This window comes from Musca domestica, unplaced genomic scaffold, assembly GCF_030504385.1.
Source record: "Musca domestica strain aabys unplaced genomic scaffold, Musca_domestica.polishedcontigs.V.1.1 21, whole genome shotgun sequence".
Taxonomy (NCBI): Eukaryota; Metazoa; Arthropoda; class Insecta; order Diptera; family Muscidae; genus Musca; species Musca domestica.
The window spans coordinates 939,610-967,193 of NW_026712258.1; the positions used below are offsets into that span (position 1 = coordinate 939,610).

At 38.6% G+C, this 27,584-nt stretch overlaps 2 protein-coding genes and 1 long non-coding RNA gene across 4 annotated transcripts in view; 2 read left to right on the forward strand and 1 right to left on the reverse strand.

Moving 5' to 3' along the window:
* The window catches only part of LOC101899940 (uncharacterized), a 207,344-nt gene extending 181,277 nt beyond the window's left edge, over nt 1-26,067 (reverse strand). For both annotated transcript variants that reach the window (XM_059122845.1, XM_059122844.1), the window contains exons 1-2: nt 25,795-26,067; nt 25,496-25,726 (exon numbers count right to left, since the gene is read on the reverse strand). In XM_059122845.1, the coding sequence (XP_058978828.1) occupies nt 25,496-25,726; nt 25,795-25,884 (321 nt within the window). In that variant the 5' untranslated portion in view covers nt 25,885-26,067. The remainder of the gene's footprint in view (nt 1-25,495; nt 25,727-25,794) is intronic.
* Nucleotides 2,750-6,383, forward strand: LOC109613945 (uncharacterized). Its single transcript, XR_009342233.1, has 3 exons — nt 2,750-3,189; nt 5,447-5,854; nt 5,921-6,383. It is a non-coding gene; the product is annotated as an uncharacterized LOC109613945 (long non-coding RNA).
* Nucleotides 14,502-19,756, forward strand: LOC131802493 (uncharacterized). Its single transcript, XM_059122848.1, has 2 exons — nt 14,502-15,573; nt 18,829-19,756. The coding sequence occupies exons 1-2, from the start codon at nt 15,066-15,068 to the stop codon at nt 18,831-18,833; spliced, it is 513 nt and encodes a 170-aa protein (XP_058978831.1). The 5' UTR covers nt 14,502-15,065; the 3' UTR covers nt 18,834-19,756.
* Nucleotides 26,068-27,584: the final 1,517 nt, after the last annotated feature.

Sequence of the window (27,584 nt, forward strand, 5' to 3'; positions counted from 1 at the left end):
TTATTTTTCTTTCGCACCATTTTCTATAGAAAATAAAAATGATCTCCAAAACGAGAAGTTTTGTCAATGATAGCCAAATTATTTGACAGATGTGGATGGCTGGCACCGGTGGTCGTCGTATGCAACAAATCGGGCTAGACAAAATTGACCCGCATGATCAATTGAAGCCAATAACTCAAATGAACTGGAACAATTTAGTTAAAAATAGCAAAGATATTGAATATCACAGAGTTTCTCGATGGATCCAATACACGCTAGATGGTTCCCTAGAAATTCATGGATTTTGTGACGCGTCGAAAAGCGCGTATGGAGCCACGGCTATATACTCGGATGGAAAAATTGTTAAATTGTTATTAGCAATACCCAGACTCGAGTTACGCGGGGCAGTATTACTATCAAAATTAGCAAAAATCATTGTAAATAGCCTACAAATATCAAAATATTCAACACAATTTTGGACAGACTCTACCATCGTCTTTACATGTTTAAAAAAGCCTCCTTGTCATTAGAGAACATTTGTTGGAAACAGAGTTTCGGATATTGCTTATAATGTTGGACAAAAAAACTGGAGAGACATGTCGATTCGGAAAACAATCCAGCTGATATTGCAAGCCGAGTATGTTCACCCGCAGAGCTAAAGTCCAATGATATCCCAAAAGACACAAATTTGGAAGCCAAAAGGGCAAAAGTCATGACTCTTTTCGCGGAAAGAGATGATCCTTCAAAAAATGTCTCCTCTTTATCAATCATATGCATATGCCCTAAGACTCTGGAAAAATATTGTTCCTTCAGGTCCTCTATTGACACTCAACCCGTTTCTAGACTCAAAGTGTATTAATAGAACAAATGGCAGATTGGTACAATCGCCAGCCCTTATATATAGCGAACGTCATCCAATAATACTACAACATGGCGCAAAACTTAACAAATTGTTAGTCGTATGGTGGTAATCAATTAATGACCCGAGTATTAAGGTCCGAATTCTGGATATTTGGACTCAAGTCGCTAGTCAAACAAAAAAAGCTATTCTGAAGAGCCTACTTTATTGCTAAATGCTACGAGCCTGTTTGTTTATTCCGCCACTAAGGCTATACATTTTGAAACAAACAAGCCTTTCTTGCCGCTTTTTCTAGGTTCACAAGTCGGCGAGGTTGTCCTTCTTGTATATTTTCTTACAACGGAACTAACTTTGTGGGAGTGGTTGATCTATTAAAGCGAGATCGAATAGCATTCATGAAGAATATTTAAAAGTAGCACAATTAACAATTAAAAACAATTTCACTCAAAATCTTACTTGGAAATTTATTTCGCCTGGTGCTCGGCACATGGGCGGCTTGAGGAAAGCTGGTGTAAAATCATTAAAAATTCATTTGCGAAAAGTATCCCAAAAATGAACTTTATTTTTGAAGAATTTACCACTATTTTAACAAGAATTGAAGGCTATCTCAATTCGCGACCCATGAGTCCTGCTAGTAACGACCCAAATGACTTTTCCCCTTTGACTCCTGGTCATTTCTTATAGGAACATCTATTCTTACTCCAGCTGAACCAGACATTTCACATACAGATCTAAGCTTAGTCAATCGTTGGAAAAGACTCAAAGATATTTCACAATATTTTTGTAGCAGATAGAAGTTAGAATATCTCCACGAACTTCCAAAAAAAACTAGATTTAGAGATTTAGTTGTCGTAAAAGACGATAGGTTGGCTCCGTATGAATGGAAGTTGGGTCTTATCGAAGAAACCTATCAAGGTAGTATTCAAAATACCAGGGTTGTAGACATACAGACGGCAAGTGACAACATTAGCAGACCCATAACAAAAGTTGTCAAATTGTATCCACCTCAGCATTCGCGTGGGATTTGGTATTTGTAACAACAGCAATGGTACGCATAACCCCGAGGGCATGGAGGGCTGTTGTATGCTGCGATGCCATACTTAGCCAATCTGCGACGAAGTCAAAAATTTCATATGCAGCTTTCCGTCGCTTGGATCTTCAGTCGTGGATTTACAAAGGGCAGCGATTTACCACCTTCACCGTTTCGCCCCGCAGCACAAACAGTAATTGGAGTCTGAAAGTAAATAAGGAAATAATCGGAGATCTGCCCAGACGCATCTACTCAGACCCGATTCTAGAAGACCCTACAAGATGCTTCACAAGTTACGCCTTGTCCCCAAGGAAATAATCCGATTGATGTGGAACTGTGAGCGGACGCGTACTTCGCCATAAGAAAAAAATGCACAGCTGCAGGAATTGGTGATATCCTGGCCTACAATACGCAACTGGGCTACATATTTGCTGGGCCAATAATTTAAAAATGCTATAATTTTGCCCAACACTGTTTGTTGGTTATTTACCGGCGGCCACACAAATTACATCAAAACAAAATGATGTAAATAATATATGCACATGCACGTTCTAATGCTGAATTCCAATAAATAAGCATCGTCAACAGCCAAAACTGGTTTAATGTGACAATGCAAATTGGGCATTAGTTAGTTCTCCTTTAATTACAATCGCGATCGCAAGATCGCAAGCAAGTTCCAGAGTAAGACTATCCATCTCTGCTTTTTTTTGTAATTTACCTTGTTAACTTTCACTGAATAAAAAAAGGTTCCCATCTCTGATTTCTGTGTATACAAATGTAAGCATATGTGCTTCTCCAGATGTTCTTCTCCGATATGTAAATAAAGCAAATGGTAAATAAAGCAAATGGTTTTGTAAACTGTGGCCCAAAGAAGTGGAATGTAGATTTTGGTACACGTTTAGGATTTATTAAGTCTAGAATAATTTTCTTTAATAAATAATTGATAAATAATTAATAACCTTTAGTACTATTGTAGAACTAATTTCCAAAAATAATTCAAAATTTCAGGAATTTAACTCAAATGTGGGAGCAACATTACCCGGAATGTTTGCTCCGTATTCTATGGTCCGAGCCCCGGACCATGTTTCTGCTCCGTTTGTAATAATCGCATCCACCACAGATCGGTCTTGGTAAGACACAACGGATGTATGGAGTGGATGCATTTCCTGCTGCGCCAATGTAGACCCCAGTGAGTCTTTATCTTCGTCGCCGTCGCAGCAATCTCCACAACAGCAATTCATGCAGAAGTTGACGCCACACATTTCTGTTCATGTTCCGGACAACGCATCTTTTCTCCAATTCAGCTGTGATAGTTTCTGAGGTAAGATTAAGGAAATTGTAAGCTTCATGAGCAAATTTATAACTCCACGTTTTGCACGGTGAATGAGGACGCACCCACCAAAATAAGGGGAGATTGCCACAGCTCATCGGACATATCCATCCCAGGTTTGACGAATAACGTAACATGGCAATTAGTCATTTCTTTAGGCTCGGACCACTTATTCATATGGTCGCCATCAACAGACCACACGACTTCATAGACTCTGAACGCCGCCCTTTCCTTAAACATGAGCTTCGCCGTACTAGCCCTAATAATCCCAGAGTTAGTTAACTCACTCTGTAAGTAAACAGGTAAGTCGGTGAGCATAAGCGGAAAAAGGGGTAGAACATCTGAGGCATTGCAACATCAGTACCGGATCGAGTAAATTGTTGGCAACGATAAAGTCGCTCTCGATCCCTGGAAAAACAGGGTGATCGGACATTTGTCTCAATTAACGGCGTAGAAGTGACCGATCCAAAAAGGTGTGCGTGTTATTTCAACAAGCAATTTATAGAGCACCCGAGAGTGACAGGGCTAAGAGAAGGATCCTACAACGTGTACGATCTCTCCCAGCCGAGGGGGTAGCACCACAATTTACGTTGGAAGATGTTGCACAAGTCATCAGAAGCTCAAAGTGATCCAAAGTCATTCCGTCATCCTGACGGAATCTCTATGATGATGTTGAAGCAACTGAATGAACCATTAGTTGAGTATCTCACCAAACTCCTCAATATCAATGCCTAGAAAATTGGTAGGGTGGTACCGCTACTGAAGTCAGGTAAGGATGTCAGCAAAAGTGATTCATACAGGCCGATATCACTTTTGTTACCAGTAGCAAAGACGCTTGGGGCATTATCCGTCCCCAGCATAAGATAGTGTTTCCCAAAAGCTGATCATCAACAACAGCTTTACACGAAATTTCCCTAGAAGTCAGGAGGACTCAACCAGAACAGGCCGTGTGACAGAACAGTTATGTGGCAGTTGATCTATCAAAAGCTTTTCGTACAGTCAAACGTGCCATTCGGTTTGAGGTCAAGTTTGAAACGTAGTATAATTAACTACATGTGTGGACTCCAGTCGTACATGGAATTCAGAAACAAGTGAAACAGAGAGTTCCCCAAGGTGGGGGGAACCGTTTAACCTCCACCTTTCTGACATTCCACGCTAACGTAACGTACGCAGATGATTGTACGCTCGTTTCGTACGTCCGCGCATACCACAGCTATCTGCGACAAGATCAGAAGTAGCAACAATGTTCTAAAATCTCTTGCCGGCAGCACTTGTGGAGCTTATAAGGAAACCTTGTCAACCTCTTACAACGTGATAGACCGGTCTGTGGTAAACTATGCGGCTCCGGTATAAATTAACAAAAAATCAGTGAAAAATTATTCAGTCCTGCCGCCGCCGCACAGGCACGTAAGGAAAGACCTTCATGATCTAGAGAGAGATACAGAGGTATAAAAGAGAGCCTCTAGATCCAAAAGGTCCTCCAAATTCAAATTGTGCTAAATTTAGTACATTTTTATACTTTTCGTATACACTTCCAAAACTACTTCCTTACATCGACTCTACTCCTCAACCTTAATTCCCATTCCAAGTGTAAGTTTTTAGCTATAACCATTAACATGATTCAAATTGGTACGGAATTTAGCACATTTTAGTACTTTTCCTACACTTATAGTGTGCATTTCCAAAAACCCTTTGGAGATCTATCTCACACTCCATCAGTGACCCTCATTCCAAATTTAAGAGTTATGGCTCTACTTTTTTTCTCAAATACAAAGGGCACCGTATTTAGTACCGTTAAATACTTTTCCTACCGTTCTAGTACGAGTTTCTAAAAACACAGCCTTATCTGACCCCTTCTGACCAAGAGTGACCCTCGCCCAAAATTTCAGGATTCTAGCTTCAACCGTTTCGTCTGGGCATTGATGAATCGTTAAGTTCGGCACAAGCCGAACAGTGTTGTATATTTGAATATTGCAATATCTCTTTTCCTGTGAAAAGTAGATTCCGTTAAAACATTTTCTTAAAATCTTGGGAAATAGAGAACCAGATCGGAAAATCGTACAATAAGATAGATCTGATTGCAACTTTATAGAAAAGTATCTTCGTGTATTTGTTATTTAATAGATATGAAAACTTTACTAAACACCTTTTGTCTCCTGCATGACAGACCGTGCGTTCAAATTATTTTGGAATGAAGTTGCTTGCGCAAGTTCCTGAGGCATTGATTTTGATCACTCGTTTTTGATAGGATTCGTGGATGCTCTGGAGATGAGTGCCTGGAGATGATTGCTTTGGAAAGCTTTTATTGGCGAAGTTTTTTTGTGCATAAATTAAGCATTCGTCGGCACATAAAATCGGTTGAAAGCCTCGGTCGATATGGATGAAGTCATACAGAAAGATGTTAAAAATGTATGTGGCTAAAACACTTCCATGCGGCACCCCTTTTTGTACTAAACCGTAACAGACGACATGTTGTTGATGTTAATTGAAAACTTTCGTGGATTAAGAAAAAACTTGCCATCAAGTTGACCAGATACTAATTTGGATTAACTCCTTAAGTACTCCTGCGTGACATATGGAGTCAAATGCTTTTGACGTTATATCACTGTGGAGCTTCAGTAGTGCATGTTGTGTGGAATGGCCAGAACCCAAATTGGTAGGACGAGATTATCATTAATTATTATCTTCGCAAATTTCTAATTTTTTTATGAGAAAATTGAAGATTTATTCCAGGCCGCTTGATTTTTGACGTTTGGTGTTATTGATGTGGCGACATAGATGCATGCTGTGCCTCTGGAGATAAGATCGTCTACAGGATTTGTGAAAAAATTGTAGTTCTGGATCTCGGGATCATCCAAATATGAGGAAATTAGGATATGGGCCAAAAATGAGGAATCATTTGGATACGATTTGTGGAACCACGAAGACGTGTGACATCTAGTGGGTTATCAGCCTACCATACATGCAGCGTTTTACTATTAGAATTCTTATGTAGATCACCCCATAAGGTACTTTTTGATAAGTCCGTCTAAGTTTTTTCAAAGTTCTAGCCTTTTCTTTAAAATCTATTGTTTACTGGGATACTGCGGGGATTGTATGCTGAGCCTATGAGGTATTTAAAGGTATTGGTGTTTCTCAATATTTCTTTTTGAATAAACGACATACCAATACTAACGTCGTTTAAAGGCACTCTGGTTTTTTTTTTTTGCAATTTCAGCAGAAGACTGACTCCACAAAAAAAAACTTTCACGAGAGGATGCGTGGACTTAAAGGAAAGGAGTTAACAACATAAATGTTTCCCATATCATTAAATGCTAACGAATGCTATAAATGTTTCTCACAGTCAAAACAGTCAGTTAATGCAATTCGGAATTCATTTAAACTTAATAAAACTGAAGCATATTCCAGGCAGAAATCCGTAAATTGCAGAATTGTTGATGAATCGAACAGTTGAACTGAAGGGACTGGTTACTACATATGTCGAGTCAAGCGGCCCTAAAACCGCTAAATTCATCCACCATCAAATCTATGGTACCATTGGTGAGAAGTGAAGTTTTTATTAAGCTTTGCTGGGTTCTCTCTGGCAATAAAGCTGCAGATGAATTGTCGGGAAGTGGTTCCGAGTCAACTGTTCTAGAGATTGAGAGCTTGGTGAAGCCACCCTTATTCTTCCAGATAATACACAAGCACTTTTCTGGAAAATTTCAGCATAACTGGCAAAATGCAAGAGGCTGTATTTCTCCCAAAAAAATTGGCCGGTGATCTCCGAAAGAACCACTCATGTCCTGACCTAAAACTTTTAGTAGGCTTAATCACAGGTTATTGTAATATTAGGGCCATGACTTCCAAGAGTGGGAAGCGATAGAAACTACGGAACACTTAGTCAGCCAATGTCCACCTCTTTTTAGAGCCAGACTGAATCTCACGGGATTGCAAACTCTGCATAACCTGTATTCACTCTCCAATACTGAGCCGTCGGCAATTCTTCAGCTTGCTAGAAGGCTAAAATGGCTAAAGACAACACAATAAATTGTTCGTGGGTACATCCTCTCTAACATAATCTCTCTCTTCATTTTTTTTCACTCTATCAGGATGCTACAGTTCAAAGGTCATCGTATAGTGAAATACAGATGCAATCAAAACCTAAGAATTAGTACTTAACATTTAGAAATAAGTAGACGAAAGAATTGAGTTGCAAATTGGAATAAATTAATCAAGCGGCTCGCACGTAACTGAAATATCTACCCAAATCAATCGAATATTTTATTTCATTTATTTACCTTACAAAGAAATATAAATAAGCCCACAGGGCCCATAACTTATATTATCTATCTACAATACCCTAACATAATTCAAATTCAATGATTAATTCAAACTTAACAAATAACATATTAAACCTAATAATTTATCGTTGTTGCAAAATGGTCAGGCTTTATCCCTTTATTGTTGTTTTTATAAAACAACGTTTGTTTATTAGTGGAGAACGATGGTAATGTTTACCAGGGGGTAAGGCAGGGAATACCTAGGTTTCGGAAAGAGCCACCAATCCTCATCAGTTCCCTTGTTTTTTTGTCTGGGATATTCTCCCCAGAAGTTATTTTTAAAATAACTTCTATGACAAAAAACATTTTTTACCCAAGAAGAGGAACCAAAGAATTAAATAAAACTAAAATTATTTTGGAAAGTCTTCTAAATCTTACAACCGCACTTATAAACATTTACATCTTTCTCCACTTTTTATGCTTTCGTTCAACCCGAACGAAGTAGCATAACCATGTAAGTTGGTTTTGTCTGTTACAACAAAAACCCCTTCGTCGACCGTGCCTTGTCTATTAATAGAACAGTGTTGGCTTGTTTGTTCGAGATACCGTAGTATTTTGTTGTTGCAAAATTTTACAACAACAAAATACTACGGTATCCCGAACAAACAAGCCAACACTGTTCTAATAATTTATCTTAATAATTCACGAGAAACTCGAACCCTACATCTCGATTCACCATCACCAACTAAACAATAGTCTAGTAGAGCAGTGAAAAAGTGTAGCAGAAACGAGCTAAAAATAAGAGAGAACTGTTTTATTGCTCACTAAAAAGAGTATAAATAGTAACTTACTTTATAACACCCTACAAATAAAATTAAGAAGATAATATAGTGGCTCCCAGCCCAACAAAAAGAAAAATCCATAATAAACCGACGCAACCACTACAAAAACATAGCCTACATATTTAGGCGAAGGTATTCAACTACTTTAACCCTAAACAGATAATTGGTATGGGCAAAAGTACGTAAGGCCAAAGGAAGCTGATCCCACAATCTCACCGCCCTAACCACAAAGGATCTCTCACCAATGAAGGACGAAACCCTTGGACACAACAATTGTGTAATGAAATTGAAGAATACGAAGATCAACGTAGCTGCTAAATGGCAATCCCAGGAGATCATTAACAAAGCAACTTGTATTATCTATCTACAATACCCTAACATAATACAAATTCAATGATTAATTCAAACTTAACAAATAACATATTAAACCTAATAATTTATCGTTGTTGCAAAATGGTCAGGCTTTATCCCTTTATTGTTGTTTTTATAAAACAACGTTTGTTTATTAGTGGAGAACGATGGTAATGTTTACCAGGGGGTAAGGCAGGGAATACCTAGGTTTCGGAAAGAGCCACCAATCCTCATCAGTTCCCTTGTTTTTTTGTCTGGGATATTCTCCCCAGAAGTTATTTTTAAAATAACTTCTATGACAAAAAACATTTTTTACCCAAGAAGAGGAACCAAAGAATTAAATAAAACTAAAATTATTTTGGAAAGTCTTCTAAATCTTACAACCGCACTTATAAACATTTACATCTTTCTCCACTTTTTATGCTTTCGTTCAACCCGAACGAAGTAGCATAACCATGTAAGTTGGTTTTGTCTGTTACAACAAAAACCCCTTCGTCGACCGTGCCTTGTCTATTAATAGAACAGTGTTGGCTTGTTTGTTCGAGATACCGTAGTATTTTGTTGTTGCAAAATTTTACAACAACAAAATACTACGGTATCCCGAACAAACAAGCCAACACTGTTCTAATAATTTATCTTAATAATTCACGAGAAACTCGAACCCTACATCTCGATTTACCATCACCAACTAAACAATAGTCTAGTAGAGCAGTGAAAAAGTGTAGCAGAAACGAGCTAAAAATAAGAGAGAACTGTTTTATTGCTCACTAAAAAGAGTATAAATAGTAACTTACTTTATAACACCCTACAAATAAAATTAAGAAGATAATATAGTGGCTCCCAGCCCAACAAAAAGAAAAATCCATAATAAACCGACGCAACCACTACAAAAACATAGCCTACATATTTAGGCGAAGGTATTCAACTACTTTAACCCTAAACAGATAATTGGTATGGGCAAAAGTACGTAAGGCCAAAGGAAGCTGATCCCACAATCTCACCGCCCTAACCACAAAGGATCTCTCACCAATGAAGGACGAAACCCTTGGACACAACAATTGTGTAATGAAATTGAAGAATACGAAGATCAACGTAGCTGCTAAATGGCAATCCCAGGAGATCATTAACAAAGCAAGAAACATGATCACCACGACACGAGCCATACACGTAACGAACAATCGAATTTACTGCCCTACGGATACGTTGCATTTGAGAAGAAGTAGTACCGGAGACTACCTCTAGACAATAATTTACCTGCGATAACAGCAAGGATACAACCACTCTCTTCCTAACATGAAAAGGAAAATACGCGTTAAGACAATACAGCCTCCGCAGCTGAAACCTTATGCGACAAAGCAAGGTATCAATGTGTCTCTTAAAGTCCAACTTCCGATCAATTATAATACCAAGACATTTCATTTCATCAACAAATTCCACTAACACAACCCACAGAAATATTAAGAGAACCACCATTACCATGATCATTGAACAGCATAGCTTTGGTTTTATTCCAATTAATCATAAGGCCATTTAGCGAAATGCACGATGAAAGAGACAAAACAATAGAATTAACCAACCCTTCCAACCCAGCAATATCAGCCTCTCTGAAGAAAACATGAATATCATCTGCATACAAAAACAGACAACACCTGTCATCAACAACTGAGTGCACAATGTCATTAATGAACATAATGAATAACAACGGTCCCAGTACAGAACCTTGCGGGACTCCACATTGGACACTACAAACTTCAGACGAAACACCCAAATGAACAACAAACTGAGACCTACCTTCCAAATATGAAGCCATTAAACGACACGCAGAAGATAAAAAACCTGTTGGTGCACAATGTATAACCATATCTTGTACTGTATATATATCTACCTTGTTTAGAAATGTAGTAGGTATTGATATGTATACGTGTTTTATATGAAAAAAATATATGTTGTTGTTGCAAAATGGTCAGGCTTATCCCTTTTATTGTTGTTTTTATAAAAACAACGATTGTTTATTAGTGGAGAACGATGGTAATGTTTACCAGGGGGTAAGGCAGGGGATACCTAGGTTTCGGAAAGAGCCACCAATCCTCATCAGTTCCCTTGTTTTTTGTCTGGGATATTCTCCCCAGAAGTTATTTTAAAAATAACTTCTATGACAAAAAACATTTTTTTACCCAAGTGACGAGATCGTAAGCTCAATAGAAGAGGAACCAAAGAATTAAATAAAACTAAAATTCTTTTGGAAAGTCTTCTAAATCTTTCAACCGCACTTATAAACATTTACATCTTTCTCCACTTGTTATGCTTTCGTTCAATCTGAACGAAGAAGCATAACCATGTAAGTTGGTTTTGTCTGTTACAACAAAAACCCCTTCGTCGACCTGCCTTGTCTATAAATAGAACAGTGTGGTAAACATTACCATCGTTCTCCACTAATAAACAATCGTTGTTTTTATAAAAACAACAATAAAAGGGATAAGCCTGACCATTTTACAACAACAAAATACTACGGTATCCCGAACAAACAAACCACACTGTTCTAAAAAAATATATTTTTTCATTCCATTCAAGAACTTAAATAAAGCCGTTTGTTTGATACAAAACCGCTGCGTGTTTCAAACTTTCCAATAGGTTATGGGCCCAGAGGTTACGTGGAATATATCAGGAATTCTAATTCGTCTTGCGAGAATTAATTTAAATCAGTAATTCGTGTTTTTAACGGAAAAATATCGGTTTAGCGGTGGAAGAATCTCAAAAAGTTCATATCAAGAAGCTTAAGACAGCTACGGAATTTTGGAATGTTCTAAAGAAGCACCACGAGAAGTCAAATTTAACAAACAAAGTAAGTCTTCTACGTCAACTGTCAACAAAGAGAATGCAAGGAGGTCAGTCGATGGAAGAAAATATCACGGAATTTATGGATATTGTGGATCGTTTAAATGTCCTTGGTGAGGAAATTAGTGAGCACAAGACGGTGGCATTTTTGCTTGGAAGCCTGCCGGAGGAATACAATTCTTTGGTTTCATCGTTGGAGATGCGTCCGGAGACTGATTTAACCGTGGATTTGGTAAAGGAAAAACTGCTTCAAGAATTTAAACAGAAATCTGAAGCTGCTCCAATGGCTGATACTGTTTTTAAAACGCAAAAGAAATTCAAGCCAAAATGTTTCTCATGTGGTAAGATGGGACACATAAAGAAAAATTGTCCGAACAGAAGACCGAATGTAAGTCGAGCAAATGTTGCGGAGAATAAAGAAAATAAAAATCATTGTTTCGGTGTTACGTCGAAAAGAAAGGAACATAATTGGTTCATAGATTCGGCTGCAACTTGCCATATGTGCTGCGATGAAGGATCATTTTACAGATTGAATAAGCAACAAAATGATTCAATTTATTTGGCTGATGGCACCGAATTAAAAGCAAGTGGCATTGGTGAATGTCGTCTGGTTTGTCAAAACAAAGAAATATGTGTACAAGGTGTTTTGTACGTTCCAGAACTTGATGGAAGTTTATTGTTAGTAAGGAAATTGACAAATGAAGGTTACAAGGTGCATTTTGATTCGGATAGCTGTTCGATATTGATGGATGGTCAAGTTTGTGCTACAGGAAGTTTGAGGAATAATTTGTATATCCTTAATAGTAGTCAAATGGCGAATAAATTGTATTGTGACAAAGCAGAATGCATTCATATGTGGCATCGTCGATTAGGTCACAGAAATATTCAAGCGATCAAGACTACTGCTAGTGAAGGTCTAGCTGCTGGATTGAATATAAAGAAACGTTCATGTTCGTCTGCTTGTGAGGTATGTTTACAATCAAAATTAATAAGAAAGTCTTTTCCAAAAGTGTCAGAAACAAAATCCGAAACTATTTTGGAAATAATTCACGCGGATGTTTGCGGACCAATGCAGAATACAACTCCGAGTGGTAACCGTTACTTTTTAACAATGATAGATGACTACAGCCGATACTGTCATGTTTATTTTTTAAAAACCAAGGATATGGTTTTTGATAAAATAAAAGAATTTGTTGAAATGACGGAAAATCAATTTGGTAAACGAATGAAGATATTAAGATCTGATCGTGGAGCTGAATTTTGTAGCAAGAAAATGGAAGGATATCTAAAATCAAAGGAGATAATTCATCAACTAACTGCTACCTTCTCTCCGGAACAAAATGGTGTAGCCGAAAGAAAGAATAGAAGTTTGATGGAGATGGCTCGCTGCATGTTGAATGATTCTGAAATTCATCACCCTTATTACGGCTGGCGTAGTCGTATCGAAAATTGCAAGTTGATGCGTTGTAACGACTAATTGGTATTATGTGTGTCGTATGCGAGAAATTACAACTCTGTATGAAATTCTGTTACAATTTTCGTACCACAAGACGCGTTTTAATTCGACAAACACTGCAAAATTAGTCGTTCGAGATTTTGTTGCCGACACCACAAAAAAGTTTATCCAAATTGACATTACAAAAGAATAAATAATATACAAAATGGATTTTAATAAGAAGTATGTATCAAAATTACAAAAATATTTGTATGTACATCTTTTTCTAGATTTATAGTCAGAACAAAGATACAATTTGACGAAATGATCCAGATCTTGCCAATTAATCGAAATTTGTCTAGAGGTTACAGCAATGGCTTGATAAAAATTAACATCAAGGAAGAATGGTGCAAAACTCAATATCCTAGGACCGCCGGTTCGAACAGTCGAGGACTGGATAAAAGTCTGGACCGACTACAAATTCAAATTGAGGAAAAAGCTAGTTCATACCAAGATAGAATGTCGTGCTACAGATGGAAGCCCTTCAAGCAGTTCATTTTAAGCGACACGGATGAATCAGCATCACGCTTGTTACAATTAGAGACAATTGTAAATGCAGGAAAAAAAACAATTGGAATTCAACAGCGTCCAACACCTGGTGATCTGGAGACTGAGGAGGAACTGTTTGGAGGGTTTGAAATTAGTGAAGACAAAGAAAATCACAATCCCTGCAAACTGACTTTTCCAAGGGTAAACAGACTACACCGAAATACGCAACAGAAGCAGGATGTGGTCATCCAGGATGTCTGTACGCTTCCCTCTGTAAGCAAAAATAACCCGCATTATTTTTCGCCTCAATTTTAAATCATTTTGAATATACTCATCTTCATCCTCAGTTAAAAAATTGCCATGACTTAACATATTTCAATATTTAATTAAACAAATAATCGTTTTACTTCAACCATTTCATCTGACGCTTTTATTTCTTTTAACCGGGTAGCTCGTAAATTCAAAAAATGTGTATTATTCCAGAGCACCCTGCATTGTCATATCTATTACAAAAAAGACGTAGTCGAAAATTGTACATAATACCAAAAATTTCTAGTTACGACAACGCCTACGACTACGTCTACGACACTTGAACGCCTACGACAACGCCAACCATAATAAGGGTGCATGTAAAATTTTGGACGGTAGCTGTGAACACAGCAAATTATGTTCAGAACAGGATTCAAACTTCCGTTGCAAATGTTACTCCTTTTTCACTATGGTTCAACAAAACACCAAGCTTAAGTCATATCCGAATTTTTGGATCGGTTGCATACGCACATATCAACAAACAAAAGAGAAGAAAGTTGGATAATGTTGCGGTCAAATGAAATTTGGTTGGCTACTGTCATGAATCGAAAGCATATCGTTTACTCAACACTAAAACGAACGCTATTGTTATTAGTAGAGATGTGGAATTTATTGAACCAGTCTGTCGTCACAAGGGTTGTGATTTAATTGAAGTTGAAAGAACGCCAGAGAATATGGTTAGTGTACACTTGGAATTTTCTAATTCTGATATGAGTCTGCAGATGAAATGCTTTCTACATCATCTTCTGATGAATCACAACGAGAATTTCATGAAAATGTTGCGTCAACTCACACTACTGAAAGAAGAGTTTCAACAAGAACGAACAAAAGCGTCCCGCCTAAAAGATATGGGTGTAAACTTTCCTATGACCGTCTGAGGGAACAGGTTTTCCTGGGGGAGGATCCTTCCAAGTTACAGTTTGGCAGTGCGACCGTCTACAAGGGAGTGAAGGTCATCTGCTGCGAAAATGAGGAGTCAAAGAACTTCCTCGTGACCGCAGTAGCTGGCCTTCAGGAACTTTGGGATGGAAGTGCACTTGCTGCTGTATCCCTGAAGGATATCCCCTGCAGGAGGATTTTAACAGCATGGGTGCCGCCGCCCTCTGTGGACCCGGCACGCGTGCTGATAATATTGGGGAAGCAGAATCCCAATCTCTGCACGGACGGCTGGCGCTTAGTTGGCTCAAGTACGGAGGGAGGGGGCCTGGTCATAAAAGTCTCTGTTGATACTGCTGGCCAGGAATACCTTCAGGCTCGTGGAGGGAAGTTGCACTTCGGCACAGGATGGATTCGGTTCCGTCTAACGCCGTCGTCGCAGTAGGAGAAACGAAGCCACAGCTGCTTAGCATTGTGCAGATTAACCTGCATCACTGCAAGGCAGCTGGGGCTGAGCTTCTCCTATCCCTCTCCAAGCTTGAAGTTGACATAGCCCTGGTCCAGGAACCTTATATTTTTAAGAATAAGGTAACTGGGCTAGGGAGTGAGCGGTACATCACCTATGCCACCTCCAATGGGGAAAAGGTTAGAACGTGTATCGTCGCAAAGAAAAACTTAAACTTAATCTTCCTTAACAATTTCAGCGGAGGAGACGCCACGGCGGTCAGACTGGAGACTAGGACGGGCAAAACACTATTCCTCGTCTCCCTGTACCTTCCCTTCGAGCACCCCGACCCACCAGGCCAAGTGGTAGAGGAGCTGGTCTCAGTACTGGGTGGAAAAGGCGGACTCATCATTGGATGTGATGCAAACGCTCACCACTCTCAATGGGGCAGTAGTAACACCAATGCCAGAGGTGAGTACATTTTTGATTTTATCTTATCTCATAATCTCAAAATCTGTAACCGGGGAAAGGAGGCGACTTTTTGTATTAAGAATAGAGAGGAGGTCATAGATCTCACTCTCACTAACATGGATGAATCACTTATACTGAACTGGAAAGTTTCGACTGAGTGTTCCTTCTCGGATCACCGGAAAATAACATTCCAATTTTCGGTAGAGGGATTGAATCAAAAACCGCATAGGAACCCGAGAAGGGCTCGATGGAATCAATTTGCGGAGCATACCGCACGGATGCTTAAGTCCACTGGTGATTTTCCAGTGGCCTCGGCATCGGATGTGGACGACTCCGTCAAGTTGTTAACAAAGATCCTGATCGGCAGCTATGAAAGAGCCTGTCCGCTAACCTTCCCGGGTAAAAGGCACCAGCCTGTCTGGTGGTCGAAAGACCTAGCTCAACTCAGGAAGACTAGCAGACGATTATACAATAAGGCCAACAAGACCAAACTGGGTACGGACTGGGAAGCTTATAAACTAGCCTTCAATAAGTACAACAGTGAGATCAAGAAGGCCAAGAGACGGTCTTGGGTGTGTTTCACCGAGTCCATAGATGATGTCAACGCAGCCTCCAGATTCCGTAGAGTACTTTCAAAGGACCCAAAATCCATTGGAAGTATAAAGCGGGCTGATGGTAGCTGGACTGACTCAGGTTTAGAGACTCTCAATCTATTAGCCAGTACTCACTTTCCGAACTGCTCTGATGCGGTATTTGACCGATTGGCAACACGGTCTAGTCAGCATAGTGGGACGGAAGATGTGAATCTGACTAATAGTATTGTTAACACCCCCAAGATTTTGTGGGCCATTAACTCATTCAAACCTTTTAAGTCACCGGGTCCAGATGGCATTATCCCCGCCATGCTACAGCATGCGTCGGCGGAGATAATACCAGTCCTGGAGGTGATATTTAAGGCTTGTTTGCGTCTTTCTCACATCCCACTACTGTGGAGGGAAGTTACAGTCACTTACATTCCCAAAGCTGGGAAGCCAAGTCATGTTCTTCCAAAAGACTACAGGCCTATTAGTCTCTCGTCGTTTCTATTGAAAACGCTAGAGAGATTAATAGACATAGAGATCAGATCTCTAATACCCCTGACCTCTTTAAGCACTGCTCAGCACGCCTATATGAAAGGCAAATCTGTTGAGTCAGCGCAGCACGACGTCGTGGGTTATATAGAGAAGAACCTGAACAGCTCATGTTTCACGTTGGCGGCCTTCCTCGATATCGAGGGGGCCTTCAATAATGTTACATTAGAGGCAATTCACAGTTCTCTCGAAAGACTTAGTGTGCCACCACTTCTCGTCGACTGGATTGATGTTATGCTCAGCAGCAGAATCATCAACTCTAGCATCGGGGAGTGCTCTGTTAGGAAAACGGTCACTAGGGGTACTCCACAAGGAGGCGTTTTGTCACCACTGCTTTGGCTTCTGGTGATAAATAACATTCTACTTGATCTGGAACACAGCGGAACAAAGGTCGTGGCTTACGCCGACGATGTGGTCCTGCTGATTGCTGGGAGATTTCCGCAAACTATTACAGATCTTATGCAGGGAGCTCTGGTTAAACTCTCCAGATGGGCGCGCTGCAATGGTTTAGGCGTGAACCCATCTAAAACTGAGCTCGTACTTTTTACAAGGAGGCGGAAAATACCCGTCCTCTCTCTCCCAATGCTGGATGGTGTAACTCTAAGCCTTTCTTCGGAAGCAAAATATCTCGGTACCATTCTAGACCAGAAGTTAAGCTGGAAAAGGAATATCGAGGAGCGAGCGAAAAAGGGCTTAATTGCACTTTATTCCTGCAAGAACTCCATAGGAAAGAGTTGGGGGCTTAAACCCCATATTATCCGATGGATATATGAGTCAGTCGTCCGACCAATCCTAACCTACGGCGGACTTGTGTGGTGGCATTCCTTACGGAAAACCACCTTCAGCAAGAATATTGACAAAGTACAAAGAGTCGCATCGCTACTAATTACAGGAGCGGTCAGGAGCACGCCACAATCCGCTCTAGACACCCTACTCAACTTAAAGCCTCTAGGCTTATTTGTAGAGGAACTAGCTGCTAGATGTGCCCTGCGACTCAACGAATTGGGACAATGGCGGAGTCAACCCTTCGGGCACTCTGTCATTCTTAAGTATGTGGAAAACGTAAGTAATCAGGCTATAGCTAGTGACTATATACTCCCTAGGCTCAGCTTTGATCTACTTGACATCCGTATACCAAACAGGGATATCTGGTCCCGTGGCACTCCACCTTTCGACGGTATAGCGGTCTATACTGATGGTTCAAAGATGGAAAGTGGAACGGGTGCTGGAGTCTACTGTGAAAGCCTAAGTATCCGAAGATCCTTCAGGCTAAACAGCGATTGCAGCGTTTTTCAGGCAGAAATTTTTGCTGTCAGAATGGCCATAGAACTGTTGAAAAATAGAATTAACGAACGGGATGGACCGGTGACTATATATGTCGATAGTCAAGCGGCCCTAAAAGCTCTAAATTCTTTCACAATCAAGTCTATGACTGTTCTGGAATGCAAGAATGCCCTGGAAAAGTTTAAGTCAGCTGTCAAGCTCTGTTGGGTCCCTGGGCACTGCAACATATCTGGCAATGAATCTGCCGATGAATTGGCCAGACGCGGATCTGAGTCAGTAGATCTAGAGATCGAGAGCTCAGTGAAGCCACCTTTATGCCACTTCTTTCAAGTTCTGCATAAACACTATCTTGGAAGATTTCAACAGAACTGGCTATCTGGAAGGGGATGCATCATCTCCAAAAAGATTTGGCCGGTGAACTCCGAACGGAGATCACGGTCACTCTTGTCCATGACGAAGTTGGACTTGAAGCTTGTGGTGGGCCTAATTACAGGTCATTGCAACATAAAGGCCATGACTTCAAAATGGGGGGGTGACGACACTGAATACTGCAGGCTATGTCAGGACGAGGAAGAAACAGAAACGGTGGAACACTTACTCTGTCATTGTCCTACCCTCATCGGAGTAAGACATAGGCTTCTGGGTAAGCACTTACTGCCTGACCTGTCATACCTCTCCGAAACAGAACCAGCAGTCATTCTTCAATTAGCCAGAAGACTAAAATGGCTAAGGACGACACGTTGATTACACCGTGGACGCAAACCCACTAGCTTCTCTAATTCTTCTAAATCCTATATTCTACACTAACTATCTTTCTTACCTCACTTCCACTTCTTTCTAGACTAGGATGATCACAATGGGCCAATAGGTCTCCGAGTGGAGTGGTTGTTGTTTTTACGCAACCACACATCCTTTAACCTAACCTAAACTTTCCTATGCAAATGATCCTGTTTCTTACAAAGACGCTGTATCTAGATCCGACAGTAAAGAGTGGGTGAAAGCCATGAATGATGAAATCAAGTCGCTACATGACAACCAAACATGGGATCTTGTGGAAATGCCTAAAGGACACAAGTTGATTGATTGTATGTGGGTTTTTAAGGTAAAGAAAACCATTAATGACAAAGCCAAGTACAAGGCCAGATATGTAGCAAAAGGGGTATTCCCAGAAGTACGGAGAAAACTATGATCAAGTGTTTGCGCCCGTGGTAAAGCAAACAACTTTTAGCACTCTATTGGTAGTGGCAAGCTATAAAAATATGAAAGTGAAACACATTGATGTTAAGACAGCTTTCCTCAATGGCGAGATAGATTCTGAAATTTATATAAGACAACCAGAAGGCTTCATTGAAAAGGGCAAAGAAAATTTGGTATGCAAATTAAAAAGAAGCATCTATGGTCTAAAACAATCAGCTCGCTGTTGGAATCTGCGAATTAACAATGTTTTAGTTAATTCTGGATTCAGAAGGGGAAAGCTGATCCGTGCCTTTACGTAAAAGAAAAGAACAATTCAACTGTATATGTCTTAATTTACGTAGACGATATAATTATTGTCAGCGAAAGTAACGAGGAAATTAAAAATGTTGCTAAAAAAATAAAGCAAAATTTTGAAATAACTGAACTAGGTGATATAAAATTATTTTGGGAATTGAAGTTACACGGAACAAAGAAGGAGTTTTCTATTTATGCCAAGAAAATTATATTACTAAGATGTTGCAAGAATTCGGACTATCTGGTGCAAAAACTTCTTCAATTCCAATAGATCCGGGATATTTAAAGGACACTCACACTTAAACAAACACACTTAAAGTCAAATTTGGATCTAAAAGGATATGCTGATGCTGACTGGGCTGACATCTCCAGCCCGAAAATCTACTAGCGGTTTTGTGTTTAAACTTGGTGACGCCATCATAAGCTATTCAAGTAGAAAACAGTCGAACGTAACATTGTCTTCAACAGAAGCAGAGCTAGTAGCGTTAGCGGAAGCATCACAGGAAATGTTATGGATTTATCAATTAATTAATTAATGATTTTAGAATCAAAATAACCAATTCAGTAATGTATGAAGATAACCAAAGTTGCCTCAAAATACTGCAGGAAGATAAAATTAATCCAAGAAGCAAACATATTGATGTAAAATATTACTTTGTTCGTGATTTGCAAAAGTCTAAAAGAATAAGCTACGAATATTGCCCAACAGATAATATGTTAGATGATATTTTCACTAAACCGTTACAAAAAATTAAAGTTTGTAAATTTAGGAATTTAATTGGATTAACTATCTAGCTTTAAATGTTTATATGTATACATGTATTTACGTTAACAATATCTGATACATATCTTGTACTGTATATATATAAATATCTACCTTGTTTAGAAATGTAGTAGGCATTGATATGTATACATGTTTTAAAAAAAATATATATTTTTTTTCATTCCATTCAAGAACTTAAATAAAGCCGTTTGTTTGATATAAAACCGCTGCGTATTTCAAACTTTCCAATAAAACCAAACTTAAACCTCAACTTGTCAAGTAAAAGAGAATGGTTGATGGAATCAAAAGCCTTTGACAAGTCAAGGCCCAATAATAATCCAACATCAGATGAATTAAATACATCTCTAATCATATCAGTAAGATATAATAAGTGTGTGGTCGTACTACATCGTCGCCGAAAACCAAACTGAGAACTACTCAATAGCCTACGATCATCAAGGAAGTCAACAATCGCTTCTTTAATAATATGCTCAACGACTTTTGACATAGCAGGTAGAATGCTAATGGGACGCAGATTTGACAAATCAAATGATTCACCAGTTTTCGGTACAGGAACAACTCGTGCAACCTTCCACGCCCGAGGAAAAGTAGATGTCATAAAAATCGAGTTAACAAAATGCAGGAAATGACAGGAAATATGTTTAAAAAACTTTACTGGCACGCCATCAACCCCCACAACTCCCGACTTAACTTTGTTTAATGACCTTACAACATCAGAATAAAATATGCAATAAAACCGAAAAACATCATCTCCCACATAACCCTCACTACGAAGAGACTGACCACGCTCACCCGCAAAATCGGGATTCCCACTGCAAAAATAATGATTAGCAGCATTGACATCAATTGGTGGAGCTTCATTACCACTACCCAAAACACCAAACGACTTTAGAGATTTCCACAGCTGATTATTATTCATACGACCAAACAAATCATTATAGTACTTACGCCTCTCATTCCTCATCACAGCCTTACAACGATTCCTATACATACAATATATTATCCTATTACCCTCCATAGGTCGCTTGCGCCATTCAAAGTACGCAAGATCTCTAAACATCCGTGCCGATTTCACCACATCAGATTCCAGCCATGCATCATTCCTGGGGTTGACCTTACGAACAGAAACAGGAACGAAAGACAATAGCGTGTTAAACAACGAATCAAGTAGTGAAAGTTGACAATTCACATCAGAAGTGGAATATAAGGGGTTGAAGTCAAAATCGTTTATGAAATTTTAAATGCCCAACCAATCCGCTCGACCAAAGATTCGATACTCAATAAATCTCTACTCTGAAAATACAGGCAGGTTAAGCAAACCAAAAACAAAGGCATTGTGTGATATACCAGGACATCGACCCTGAGACGAGAAACCCAACGACAAATTATCACTCATGAGGCAAAAATCAATTAATGAGGTAGAGATATGGGCCAAATCATAATAGGTAGGTTTCATGTTATGCACAGTAGTTAGCCCCAATGATCTGCACAATCCTCTCATCGAAACAGAGTTCGAAGTCACAAATAAATTACAGTTAAAATCACCAATGATATTAGAGAAGCGATCAAACAAACTCTCATGTACGTCACAGAAAGACTGGACATCGCCATGGGGAAGATATACTACCGCCACAAGCAAAACAAATTCCCCAATATTCAACTCAACACACACCGACTCACAAACACCAAAATTATTTGAACGAAAAACTACCTTATAAGGAATGCCACTACCAATATAGAGACATACCCCACCACCAACACGATCACTATGCACCAGCTTATATCCTGGAACAACCAACGATTTCGATGAGACTGCAGAATTAAGCCAAGATTCAGTGACACCAAAAATGCTGATACCACTACCAACCAGTAAGGATCGAAGCTCATCGATTTTATTATTGAATCTCGATGGGCGAATACTTTGGCAGTTCAAGTGGCCATACGTTTGTTTACCAGACAAACCCTCAAATAAGGGTTTAAAAAAGTGAGCATCATTAATTATGGGACCCAGATTATCATCAAGTGACATCAAACCAAATAAAGGGGCTGGGGAGCAAAATGTAAAATTCGATTTCGCATCTTATACTAAAAACTGAAAAAAATAAATATATAAATAATAATAAAAAATAAATATATGAAAGATTATTTAGAACAATTAAGCAAGAATTTACATCAAGAAAACAATTAAATTGCTAATGAGATCAAAACAAAATTAATAATTACATTACATGACTACACTCCCAAGGCAGGACCCAGCAGCATATCACCAACCAACAGAGCACCATCCGGCTGCAGAGGACAACTACGAGCAAATTCAAGAAGCTCTTGAAAAAATTGTTTTACTTCCATCAGCAAGTATCACCTCAACTTGAGGTTCATCACTATTTAACAACCTGAATTTCTTAATCTTCTTCTTCTTGAGCAGGCCTCTACAGGCAAAGACAAGACTAGGTGCCGATTTAACAAGATGATCATTTAAGTAGATACGGGACTCCAATAGACAATTCTCCATAACTTCTTTTAAGATTACCTTCCCTCTTTTAACAAAATGGCGGATAAGGGAATCTCTTGTCTGAATAGAATTAAACTTCACCAAAACCGCTCTACGTTCAGATATGTAACAGCACTGCTGCCAATTAAACCTTATATTAGTAATGTTCCATTGAAATTGATATACCTAGATTCATGAGGATTCAGGATTCGAATTTTGCGGAAAACTTTTTTTTTTTTGTTCTACGATACCGGATTGACCCGAAATAACAACAACATTCCAGTTTCGGTCAGCGGCATCCAACCCAGTATGTACATGTTTGTATTTGTCTATTTTTCTGCATTGGGAGCAGAATATCCCAGAATGCTTGCTCCGGATTTTATTTGTTTTTATTTTATTCTTTTAACAAAATGGCGGATAAGGGAATCTCTTGTCTGAATAGAATTAAACTTCACCAAAACCGTTCTACGTTCAGATATGTAACAGCACTGCTGCCAATTAAACCTTATGTTAGTAATGTTCCATTGAAATTGATATACCTAGATTCATGAGGATTCAGGATTCGAATTTTGCGGAAAACTTTTTTTTTGGTTCTACGATACCGGATTGACCCGAAATAACAACAACATTCCAGTTTCGGTCAGCGGCATCCAACCCAGTATGTACATGTTTGTGTTTGTCTATTTTTCTGCATTGGGAGCAGAATATCCCAGAATGCTTGCTCCGGATTTTATTTGTTCGTGTGGTGATTAAAGAAAACCCCGGACCTTGTCAGAAGGTCATCCACCACATTTAGAAAATGGGTCCACTTTAAGAACTGTTCCGGACTAAGGCGTTTGGGAGATGTGCTGCAGTAGCGTAGTCCCCTGCGAGTCCGCTTGTTGCTGTTCCAACTCTGGATTGTGAATCGTTCTTGCAATTCAATTGTAACGGACTCCAAACAAAATAGATGAGATAGTGGAAAATTGCCGCCTACAACGTTGTTATGGCCACAATGTACTGAGGAAGCATCGCACCAGAAGTGGTGGTGGGGGATCGGCGTTCCTGTTACACCATTCTGTTCAGTACAGATCTATCTCGCTTCAGCTAGACTCTAGTGACCCATACATGGAATGTATGGGAGTAGCAGTCAAATGTGGAACTGCCGAGGTGGAGGTGCCTAATGTGTATATCCCGCCGATTGAGTTGTGACATTCCATCCTAGGTAATGACCAGAGGGGATCAGCACTGGCAGAGCATATTGACTGCTCAACATTTTGCACGGTAAACGAGGATGCCCCCACCCGAATAAGAGTGTCACAGTTCACCAGACTTAACCATAGTGTCACCCAGTCTGAAAAATGACGTGACTTGGCAACCCGTCATTTCTCTTGGCTCAGACCATTTCCGAATATTCGTCTCCATAAGCAAGCCGCCCGATTTCATAACCTCTGAACGCCGCACATTCCTTAACCATGGGAAAGCTCACTGGCCAGAGTTCAGATATTTCACACCAATCAGAGAACTGCCCAACCCTTGTGATGTTCGGGTAGCAGAAAGGATTTTCCAAAACATCATCAAAGCTGCAGACGCTCTATATACTTGCTGATCGAATACTCGAGATAAGACCAAACTTCCCACCAGAGGCAGCGGGATTAGCAAATGAGCGTGATTATCTCCGTCGTACCAACCCCACTGATCTTGGAATCAGTGATTTGACAGTGGAAGTCAAACGGTTGGTACGGGAGCATATGGGGAAAATGTGGTTAGACCATCTGAATTGTTGGAACATTGAAACCGACATGTGTAAGCTATGAGTAACGGTGACTGATCCGAAGAGGTGCTCTGAGTATTTTAACCTACATGTACTACTGCTACAACAACAACCAAACACACCATCGATGACGTGAGAATGTTATAAACGGAACATCAGTACCACAAAAGACAAGATATTTAAAATAAAAGGATAATTAGTATTGAAACCTGCTGTGATATTGTTAATATGTTGTATTTTATTATTAAATTTGTATTTTTTTATTAAATCCGTAATGAAACTCAAGAGTTTTGAAATATTGGAATAAGAATAAATAATTAAAATTTGAATGATTAAATTTGTCGCGACTGATGTCAATGTATACCCCAGTCTCGACGAAATTGTTTTTAAATTGTTTCCAATAAAGCTTTTCGTTTGAAAATAATGAATCATGTTCTGAATGCATGTATTAATCCCATCATAATTTTCAGTCTTCCCAAATTTTTTAAAAATTTTATTAAATATTTCTATTTTGAATTTTTAATGTCATAATTTATGCTTTCATTTGTTAGGGATGGCACACATTTCATCTTAGTTCTGAGAGTGATTAGAATGGAACAAAGAACACAAATCTTCGTTCGCTCAGCAAATTTTGTGTGGGGAATTAAGTAGATATTTCTTAATTGTCTAAATTGTCAACATTTTCTTTATGCATGAAGTTATGTAGTTAGACAATAATCGTCAAAATAATAACCATATTTATAAAACCAAAAAATTAAGAAACAATAAAAATTTAATCTTCAAAAACCTGTATGAAAAGAGGTAAGTTGTATTTCATTAGAAATGTCTTCGGGGATAACTTCGAAGATCGTGCAAAAAAGGCACAATTAGTTTGAATATTTAACCAGCCAGCCTTTAGATATATAAAGGTAAACGGAATAAAACGGAAAACTCATAACATTCAATATTTAAAGTTTATAATATATCTAAGCGGTAGAGGATTATATTACCGTAAAATGTTCAGCTGTATTGAAGTCTTCATCCAAAAATATGCGGACGACGTCAAAGTTCTGCATTATAGCGGCGTCACATAATTGTTTTACAAATTCTTTGACATGTTGAGTGGATTTTTCGTAAGTTTTCCCTCCTAGTTCCTGTAGATGTAGTGCCAAAAATTGTGGTTTAACTTCACCCACTTTCAAAAAGAACGCTTCCAACCATGGTCGTAACAATCTTAAAGGCTGTGAAAAATATGCAAGCATTAAGTTTTAACTTTTTGCGTTATAAATGGAAATAGCTATTAACATACATCTTCAAATAAACTTCCTACGTTGGCTGTTACAAGGAGTGTATATATTGGCTCATCTGCCTGTATTGAATTTCCCGAAGCAACGTCCATTGCAGCCAATGAGTTGTTGCACACTTTAAACCCAAAACCTCTGTTTTAAACAGAAATAATTATTAATAAGCTGCTGCAACCTTTCCAATTCATTAAATTATTTTGATGTAACTTTTAATCCAATAAGCCTAATTGTCATTTTTGGAGAAGGCGAATACACAATAAAGCGTTGCCACGCATTGATAAAATTGAAAAATGTATAACTCCGGCAACGATAAAATTTTGTTTATACATTAGGGCTCTACCATGGCAGAAGAATATAGATAGTCGCGTCGACACAGCTGCTGGGACAATGAACTGTCAAACCAATTTTGGAATTGAAAATGTTGAATGAAAAATTATTTTAATTTGCAAAAATTTTTGAAAAACGCGAATTATAATAGCCTCCTTCTAACTTAGAATAACACTGCCTTTACACGGTGCAATTTTTAGCTGGCATTTTTATCAATTCTCTTTTAAAATTTCTGCGTAAATCTTCGCGTCTTTACACGGTGGCATTTTACGATAATAGTGCTTGGCATTTTTTTGACATTTTATTTTATTCAGTATTTCGTTTGTAAAAGATATTTATAAAGAAGTGATTTAAAATTAAATTTGTGAATCTAATGAAGAAATGATGGAAAAAGTTATTGAGGTGTTAAATATTGCATTATTAACTTTTTTTAACTTTCTTTTTTTACTTTTTAATACTTCCAATTAATTTTCATATAATTCACTATACAATTCAATCACTAAAAACATCACAATAAAAGAAACGCATCAAAAATTACAATAAAGAAACGATATGAAATGTCAAAATCATAAAAAATTCGGAAGAAGCAAAAGGAGAAATGCAAAGAAAATGGCATGTAACCCTGTGCGGTGGCTTTTCGTGCCATTTTTTCTTCTATCCTTGTCTCTCTACACCTTTTACCAACAAAAAAAATGGCATGGTTAAAAAATGTCACCGTGTAAAGGCAGTGCAAGAAAACAGATAAAAATCTACTTATATTTTAAAAAACATTTCAATTTTTTTGACATATCAATGCTCCCACGCGTTGATGCATCTACCTGTATTCTTCTGCCATGGGCTCTACTTCAATTGTTGCGTATATAATAACTCATCACTCTCACATAACGAGCCAGTAGTAGGAATGTGAGGGCTAAAACAGTAGTGCGATTCTCCAGCTCATTTTTTGAGTTACCGATAAAAATCGGTGACTTTGAACATAGACAAATGACGATATAGACAAGAAAAAGTTAGTTTTATCCAGATTGCTGTTTTGTATAGTCAACATGCTGATTTACGCGTTCAACCCACTCGACTTCGAAACACACATTTTATCGGTTTCAAGACTTTCACTGGAATGTCACTACATAGCTGTCACTTATCTTTTATTATGGACCAATTTTTAACTGACAAATATCCTACAGTTTTTGTTTTTTTTTAACGTTTTAGAATTAAGTGACTTCAATATTTTCACTCAAACCTCTGAAACGATATAGACAACATCTACTGATCCGATTTTTTTTCGAAAATAAACGGTGAGAGCGTTTCGTTTTCTATGTCTTCATTTGCCTATGCTTTGAAACCCAAAAACGAAATAATTACAGCTCATGTTCGTTCATTCAAACTCCTTTGAAACAACTCTAGTTTAGTAAAAACTCATTGATTTTTCGAAATTTCTTTCCAGGGGTAGGTATTTTTACATTGATTCCGG

Bases quoted from the DNA above. Each gene is read 5' to 3' on its own strand.
- LOC131802493 (XM_059122848.1), top strand. From the start codon at position 15,066: ATGGATTCGGTTCCGTCTAACGCCGTCGTCGCAGTAGGAGAAACGAAG.